The sequence below is a fragment of the Limulus polyphemus genome, unplaced genomic scaffold (assembly GCF_000517525.1).
Source record: "Limulus polyphemus unplaced genomic scaffold, Limulus_polyphemus-2.1.2 Scaffold1563, whole genome shotgun sequence".
Classification (NCBI taxonomy): Eukaryota; Metazoa; Arthropoda; class Merostomata; order Xiphosura; family Limulidae; genus Limulus; species Limulus polyphemus.
In genome coordinates, this window is record NW_013667173.1 from 203,947 (window position 1) to 213,485 (window position 9,539).

At 36.9% G+C, this 9,539-nt stretch overlaps 1 protein-coding gene across 2 annotated transcripts in view; it reads right to left on the minus strand.

Moving 5' to 3' along the window:
• Positions 1-9,539, minus strand: part of LOC106464114 (C-Maf-inducing protein-like) — a 79,227-nt gene that overhangs the window by 20,141 nt on the left and 49,547 nt on the right. For both annotated transcript variants that reach the window (XR_002611640.1, XM_022391782.1), the window contains exons 12-13: positions 5,832-5,858; positions 228-384 (exon numbers count right to left, since the gene is read on the minus strand). Coding sequence is in view for 1 of the 2 variants with exons in the window: in XM_022391782.1 (XP_022247490.1) it covers positions 228-384; positions 5,832-5,858 (184 nt within the window). In the remaining variant the exon portion in view is untranslated. The remainder of the gene's footprint in view (positions 1-227; positions 385-5,831; positions 5,859-9,539) is intronic.

Below are 9,539 nucleotides of genomic sequence, written 5' to 3' on the forward strand. Positions count from 1 at the left end.
CTTTCAAATGCTACCGTAGCTTTTTTCCCCAAAACTTTGTCTTCAAAATAAGGGTGCGTCTTATACACCGGTGCGTCTTATATTCCGAAAAATGCGGTATGTTGTAGTATTAATTTGAAATGTGTAATTTTAAATTTTAATTTATAACTATCTTATTTGTCGTTTTCTATAGAATGAGACGAGCAGAATGTTAAAAAAAATATTAAAAAAAATACTCCAGCACTTACAATAAGGCTCCAGAGATCCCCACCATCATCACACGCTATACTTTCTGGGCAATAAATTTGAAACCAACCATCTTTCCCATCACGAATTCCTAAAAGTGTGATATGAACTTCGCATCTGGAGTCTTTACAAATTTCTTCTATAACAGGCTGGAAGTTTCTGTGTGGAATGGAATATTTGAATAGCAATAAATTTCAATACAGCAATATTTCCATAAGCCTTAGTCATAAGTTACTGGCATGGTTGCATCAAATCAGTTCACGAATTTTAGCAGCTTTCAACGTGAGTTAAACTGAGACTATCAGTTACACTATTAATAATTTTATATTCATAATGAAAATTTACCAGCAATTGCTTGAGAAAATATATTTAAATACCTCCAACTTTCAGATATACAGCAGTTGCCAGAAGTCGCTGTTTATTTTCATAGTGAAAATTCAAAGTAAATTTTTATTTTGGTTTTTATTATGGTGTGTTACTGTAAGTGATACATGATGTAGAGCACACTGAAATAAGGCTAGATTTAAATTCCATCTACTTACTTTTCAATTTGTTTAGCAATGCTTTTAGAATAATTTAATTTACTAAAATATCAAGTCATTTTGTGAAAGCATACTTTCAAATTTGTAATTTCAATACTGTTTTGCTTCCTACTTGAAAACCCCAAAATATCTAGTTTTTCTCATTCAGTAGCAATCCAACCAATCAGCAATCACGCTTGTCGAGCCACAACTAACTTTAAGGTGACTTCTTGGAACTATGAACCAGAGCCTCTCCTTGACAGTTCCGACTCTGACACCATCTCCTCACGTTCATTGACACTGACTAACTCGCCTGGTTCTAACAAAGACCTAACAAGATATCTGGCAGTCCCACTACATGAAAACAAGAAAATCAAATTGCCTAGTCAACCCACAAGTCCAATGAAGCAAAGTACCACAACTGCCAAGTCTCCACTACCCACCCCAGCCATGGTCATTGAGGGAGTTTCTGGTATTTTCCAGCAGCCAGACATTGCCATAGAGTTACACAGACTATTTCCCTAGATTGCATCTGTGCCAAGTGTACCCACCCCTAAGGGTACTGCATGCTGTTGAAGACCTGGCCTTAAGACACTTTTGCCAGAACCAAGATTTCTGTTCATGTCACTGGTGAGTCCACACCCAAGAAGGACATTGTCATCCAAGGAATCCCAAAGGACATCACTGCTGACGAGATTCAAGAAGAACGTACAGCCCACAGCTTCCAAGTCGACACTACTGAGAGTATAAAATCCACCAGGACCAGCCTTATCACCCCACTGGTTAGGATATCCATCTCCAACCTTAAGACAGCTGAAAACCTCATCCATGATGGTGTATCTCTGTGGTACACACATCACAAAATGGAACCAGACAGGGCCACGCCACCCAGACCGTCACAGCGCTACAACCAAGCAGTTTGTACAGCAGCTACTAGATGTGCCAAATGTAGAGGCTCCCACGCCACCTTCTACAGAGGTTGCCCCCAAATATCAACAGGTAAATAGCATCAAGCTCAAAGTAAGTTCTAACCTGCTTTCTCCAATAGGCAGTTCCAAAGTAACCCATATCAACACACAACAGAAAAACCCTCACCCCGCCCCATCAACTTGAAGAACACTTTTCTGGTATAAGTTCAAGAAAGTCTGTAATAATAACACAAACAATTTAACTGCTAACATAAACTACAACAACACCACACCATATGCAGACGACGAAAAGGCCAAGTTTTTCACTCAATATTACGTGGATACATTCATCACACCAAACCATTCTACGTTCGACAGACAACACTACAATACCATCACTAACCATGTCAATACCAACATCTCAATGTATACACCATCATTTCTTGTGGATTTACTAAACCCTCAAAGTCAACACAGTTAACATACACTCCCCATTTCACTAACTGAACTAAAAATTACACTAAAAACTCTCAAGTGCACTGTCCCAGGGGAAGACTGTATCTATAACATTAACATCAAGAATCTCTCAGACAAAATATTAAACCACTTAGTTGCCCCAATATAACTTATCTTTATCATCATGCTATTACCCATCCACCTGGAAAGTCGCCGTTATCAAAGTACTCACCAAGAACTACACAAATCTCAACTTACCCAATAGACCAGTAAGCCTACTTAACATGCTAGGAAAGCTAACTGAAAACGTCATTTCAAATAGACTACTTCACTTTCTTGAAAATAATAACATCCTTAACAATACCCAAAACGCCAGATCACCTAGCCAGGTTAGTCGAACCAGTTTATCAAGGATTCAATTGAAAACATTCCACATTCTAGGTGTAAAACAGGCATGGAACTCTGTCTGGCAAGATGCTCTAAGGTTCAAACTATTCAAGAATAAAGTAACCATTCATCAAATGGTTATCTATTTTCTCATAAACAGATTCGCCACTGTTAAAGTAAACAGCTCTGCATCAAATTCATTTCCTCTAAAAGCAGGGGTAACACGAGATTTTGTCCTCAGTCCACTATTTTACATTCTATATGTAAACGACATATCGTTTCCACAGTTAGCTTACAAGTTACAGTCTAGTTTCCCATTGAGCTGACGATATCGCTATTTGGAGTGCATCACGTGATCCATTTGTTGCAGCAGTCAGAGTGCAAGATATCCTAAACACTATTATTCATTGATGCAACAAATAGAGAGGCTTTCTTAATCCCACAAAAACCCAAAGGTAAATATAAAAACTTCCAAAACATTAAGCTATCAATATATAACACCCCTATCACATTTAAGAAAACAGTTAAATTATTTGGAATGATTCTGAACATGCGCATGATCTGGACCACTCAAAAGGACTGTTTCTTTAGTAAGTCCATTAGGCTCATTCAGTTTAAATGCAACACTATAAAATTTTTAGTAACCAGTCAAACCATCTTCACGAGAACTTCAGGTGAACTGTTGTTGGTGAAGAACAGATTCGGCATGCTTGGTTCTGCTTCTACATTCTCATCTCGACTACTCACTTCCAACTGAAGTCATTACCACGTGTAACAACAAATACACATGCTCCTACTACAAAAACTGAATGACGTCTTCTTCACGGCTTTCTCTCTCAGCTCGAATCGGCACCCGTCACGTCTCCACATATCTCGAACAAGGTGCTCTACCAAAGTTAAGCCCAGAGGCTACTTCCCAACCAAATTCGCGTGACTTTAAAGATTTGGCTCACATGAGGTGAAGAAGAACAAAAGTTACTGACCATCCCGGGTTGTCTTTCAAGCTCAAAAAATTCTTTGAAGCCCAAAATATATCAAACCTAAATTCCTGCCACGAATGTGGTGTTGTCATTGTTGGTTTCTAGTAGGAAGGGGTAAACTATTCGGCACCTGTCCTGTAAAAGTGGGGTTTTTGGGGGTACTCCCCCCCAGCAAATTTCATGATATTGGAGTTATTTATCCCAGTCAAGGCATTGGAATTATAAATCCAATTTGGATTTATAAATCCATTGGAATTATAAATCCTCGCCAACCTGTGACCCTGATTATGAGCCATCAATGTTTGTCGATAGTTGTCGAAATCCGGGATGCTGGCCTCGACCTTCACTACGCCGTCTTTCCCTTCACTTCGTCATCTGTGCCTTCACCAACTCCCAGTGAAAAATTTAATCAAAACTAATATCTTAATACAATTATTAAGTTTAGTTAAAAGTAATCTTCACGAATGGGGCAAAGTTGAGAAAAGTTTCTTCCCATTTAAAACTAAACACCTACCACGAATAAAATAAAATAAATAAAATCGTAGGAAGGGTAAGTAACAAAGACCCACAGGTAAGTGTCGCCTCTTGATATTGTGTTTTAACTTCATCTTAAGGTTTTTATCAAACCTTTAGTAAAGAGCTATATTTACCTTAGATAAACAGCCCTTTTCAGGATTACAATAACAATAACAAAAAATTATGTATTTTTCATCATCAGTACATGTCCACACTGCAAGCTGCTGCGTGAACCATAACCATCGTCATGAGATCTTCAGGTGAACTGCTGTCGATGAAAACACATTCGACATGCTTGAGGAAGCAACTCAGGGTCTCTCCAGTAGCGACAACTGCCTAATCATCAACACTTCAGAACACGACTCTGACTATTCGAGCAACACATCTACCAACTCACTGAGGGAATCAACAAGGAAAAACTTGAACAAGCAAACATTTCAACCAAGCAACCCCAAACCTGCAACACTACCTACAGCACTCAAGGCACCGCCACATCCACCAGCAGTCATCATCAAAGGCATTCCAACAACATACCATCAACCCAGTACCATGAAGGAACTCCCGTCAAGAGGCTATGCAGAGTAGGGATCTGCGTCAAACGTGCCTACTCCTGTGGGTATGTAACTATCCTGAAACCACGGCCCTGAGATGCCTTTGAAAGAAACAAAATGTCTGTCCACGTCGCTGGTGAATCTCTTCCCAAGAAGGAGCTTGTTTGCCTCTCTGGCGTAAATCTTCCTTAATCTCTGAGCACCCCAGGTTGTCTTTCAGGCCTCAAAATGTCTGTCCACGTCGTTGGTGAATCTCTTCCCAAGAAGAAGCTTGTTTGCCTCTCTGGCGTAAATCATCCTTAATCTCACGTAGGGTGAAGAGAAACTACCGTTTCTGAGCACCCCGGGTTGTCTTTCAGGCCTCAAATCACTTTTTGGCTTGAAAGATTGTTAAACCTAAACGCCTGTTATGATTGGATTAGTTTCCTGCAGAGATGCCTGAGAATAGAATTTTTCTCCATCAATACATTAACTAACCATCTTGCAGCAAATGGACATTTAGTAGGACACTGTATCCGTACAAGATGGTGCAATACCACATTTAACCAATGCTCTGAAGAACCAGTTATACAATTCCATCGGTGAACGAATCATCAGTTTGGCAACGACAGTAACCAGAAATAAAATTTTGTTTAAGAAAATAAATATTTGGTTAACAAACAAAATCGATCTAGGAAATGGCATAAATAAAGATAATGCCTAAAACGTTTTTTTTTTCACACGAAAGACATGAAAAAATAGCAAGAAATAAAAAAGGTGTAAATAACTGAATAAAAAGTAATTATTATGTTTTCTTGCCATTATAAATTAACTCTAATAAAGTGGTTGAAATAGAAAGTTATTATGATTTTCAAGTCCAATTATTTATTAGCTCAAAATAGAAACAAATTCAGTTTGTGCCTTTACTATTTAATTAAATCATATTTGTTGAAACATGGTGGCTTTCGTCTATTTTTTGGAATAGTATGAGGCCTGGCATGGTCTTGTGGTTAGGGAGCTCAACTCGCAATTTGCAGGTTGCAGGATCGAACTCCGTCACCAAACATGCTCGCCCTTTCAGTCGTGGGGGCGTTATAATGTGACGGCAAATCCCACTATTCCTTGGTAGAGTAGCCCAAAACAGTTGGCATGGGAAGTGTTAACTACCTGCCTTCCTTCCATTCTATCACTTGAAACTTTTGGGGAAGGGCTAGCACAGATAGCCCTTGAGTAACTTTGTGCGAAATTCAACAAACAAATCAGTATGGAATGTTTTAGTCAGTAAAAGAAAAAAAGGTGACTACTTACTTTGTAAACTTTCTGCATTCCAGAGCACTGAAAAATAATGAAATACATTTAGCAAATATTTTATATAGGAACTTATGATTTTCCAAAAAATATTTAAATACATATATATATATAAGACTAGGTATTATTTGCTATATTATCAACCACTTAGTCACCTCATGTAAAAAGTGGGCAGACAATGTACTGAATTCGCCCCCCAGTGGCACAGCGGTATATCTGCGGACTTACAACGCTAGAAACCGGGTTTCGATACCCGTGGTGGGCAGAGCACAGATAGCCCATTGTGTAGCTTTGTGCTTAATTCCAAACAAACAAACAAGCATACTGAATTCAGTAAAACGTTTTACCAATTCGTGTTTTGGATTTTTAATGGTGTCGTTTTGAATTCGAAATAGCTCATATTTATGGTGCTTGCTTCAATTAAATAATATTATTGTTAGGTACAAACAATATAAAGCATGTTGATTTTTTAATAATGATGCATTGTTTTCAAGTTATACTTTTTCAAACTACAAAACATTTATAACTTAAGAAATTAGTTTTTAACATTGTTGCAGATTGAAAAAACATTTGCCTTTCACCTGTGCATGGTAGAAACAATTTGCAACAACTTTATTACTGCGAAAGACATCCTTTAAAACAACGACAAGCTATGATCTCTTTGCAGTTGTGTATAATTGAGGGCAGTTTCATTAATCTTGGCCTTAATTTTCCATCAGTATAGGAACAATTCAATGTTTGTAGCATTTGGAAGTTCTGCACATACATCACTTGTTGAATTCCATATAAATACTTGGAAATGTGAGCACTGAATAACCAGTTTCACTACATCACAAGTGGTGGACGGTGGTATATGATTTAGAGTTGCAAAAAAGCACAACATGAGCTTCATCACATACAATGGCATTTGGTAGATCGAAAAGTTTAGAGATAAATATCTCTTCTCACTTTCTTTAGGAGAAGCTAATTTGAAACCAGAATCTAATTACGTTGTAAATGATGAAGGAATAAAAAATAACTGCTTTTTTAAAAATAAAAAATAAAGTAGATACATTTCCATTGCATGTAAAACTTTGAATCGTGTTTCAGAACAAGATTTTCTGCATCCATACGTGACAAATGACGAAATATCATTGAGTTGCAGTATAGTTAACGTTAAGTTTTACTACCACAAACCGGTTTTCTTGCGTAGATGTCGTTCCTTAATACTCTTATCCTCTTTCCAATTAAGGATCTTCATTTTTTTCAGATCAGGAAAAGAGTTTTAAGTCTATTTATCGAAATATCGAGGTTCATATTGGCATTCACTAGTATTGATTGAATTTTCCCAAGAACTATGTAACACTAGCCTGGATGAATATGAAGATAAATGATATACGTGTGTGACAGATTCTATTTAACATATTATTTAAACTATCTATGCACAGAGAATGCAAAAGGCTTATGTCTCAAATAATATTACATTGAAAGTATTGGAAGAAACAAGTAACAGAAACGTATATATTGTTTTGCTACGTGTTACACTTACCTTATCCAGCACCAAGACTGTTAATAAGCTCTAAATGCCCAATAAACACATTCTACACTGATTTCTTACTTATTCCTGATATATGGCACGAAAAGCAAGCAATGTTAACACTTTTTCACTTAGGCGCTGGGCGATTTCATTAATAAAATAGTATTTTGGCTTTTGAAGTTCCAGCTTTCATTCAGAGGAAAGGGCATGCCATTTAGCTAAAACGTGCTTGCTACTAGCAGTACTAAAACATCTGTTCTTTTAAAGAAACCACTACATTTTCAGTCTTTGCACGAATATAATGCAAGATTATGCGTGTGCAAGCTTTTTCTGGATTCGACTTGTGAGTCATCACAGTTTGTTCTTACTTCTGGTAATACATATGCAACAACCACACTCTGGTTATTTGGCACTTGCAACAAAAGCTGTTCTGATAGAAATATAGTCTAAGTTGGATTTATTTTCACCTAGAACAAGAACGTTTGACCATTGGGTGGGAAGTGGTACCCAACGAATTGGTTGAAACTCTTTTGTTCACTTTGTTCTGGTTTCTTCCTTAATATATTTTGTCCTCATACATATATATATATGTCAAAATATACACCAGTTCTCTCAAACTGTTCACTTATTCGGAAAATTGATGGTATTATTACGTTTGCCAAGCCACCAAACGATGAAGCTCCGTGGAGCTTTCCAAGAGCCATGACCAATGTTTGTCCGTCTGTTACAAGGCATGATGTTCCATTGAGAGAAACTTCTGCAGGAATATTCAAATTTTCTGCCAACGTCAACTAGTAAGGCTTTATTTTCACTACAAAGACTTGAAATAGGTAATTGTACTGCCATCAGCTCTTGCATCAGAATGCTGTCTATAACCACAGATCTGCATGTTTTACAGGCAATAACGACACTCTGAAGGATATTCTTGTCTACTTTTGTGGTAGCTGTCTTGGATGAAGAAAGGTTCTGAACTTCCTACAGAGAAGCAAAGGTAAGTGGTTTACACTTAGGCAGAGGATTAGTGAATAATATAATTCTTTGGTTATTCTCTTTGTCACAAATTATTTCATTTTCACTTTGATTTCTATGACTAGTCTATATTTCAACTGATATGTTAAATGAAAAAAAGACATAAATTGATGTATCATACAAAACCTGGGTTAAATTGTAAATCAAATTATATATACAATACATTTCAAACTGAAAAAAGTACTGGAATAAGTTTTGTGGGATAGCAAATTCTATTTTTATGATCATGGTTGTGTTTATCGTTCATTTATTATTCCCTTCTATCGTTTAGTTTATCTATAAATTTTAGTTGCATTAAAACACTAACTCACATTCTAGCTAATCATTTACATTTTGAGTAAATATGTATGTATGATGAAACTGACACTAGCTTCCCTAGCGGTGACGTAAAGATACTATTAATGTAGCAGAAGATTATGTAAATTAATGATCACTTGAGGTGTACTCTCGTAACCTACTCAGTGAATAAATAACATACCAGAAGCTTCACTAAGAGAGAAAGAGTCACAAGATTGTTAATGAAAGATATAGTTAGTGAATTATTGCTGCTTATCACTCGATATTGCTATTAATATTGAAAAGTATTTTTGGAACGTTGTGTTGCTGTATTTTTTTTTTTTTTTTGAAATTGCATTTTTTCTTTCTGTTTCTTTTTCCTGATTTCATTATTTGAAATGATATTGATATTTATGATATATTGTTTATTAACATTAGTGTCAAGTCCCGTGTTTTGTTAAGTATTGAATTTATTCCTAAGTGTTGTTATAGTTGAATAAATTGTTTGTTTTTTTTTCGCTGTTGAACCCCGATTGTAGCTGCGTGCTTATTTTAGAGAGTTACTGTTTTCCAATGTGCATGGGCCTGGCATGGCCAGGTGGTTAGAGCGCTTGACTCGCAATCTGAGGGCCTCGGGTTCGAATCCACGTTCCGCCAAACATGCTCGCCCTTTCAGTCGTGGGGGCATTATAATGTGACGGTCAATCCCACTATTCGTTGGTTAAAGCGTGGTTGTCGGTGGGAGGTGATGAATAACTGCCTTTCCTCTAGTCTTTCACTGCTAAATGAGGGACGGCTATAATAAATATTGTTACGCCTCCGTTCGTTAGTTAATTTTCCGTAACTTCGTTCCGACGAAACTTTAGCGACTCAAGTCCTTTCTTAAA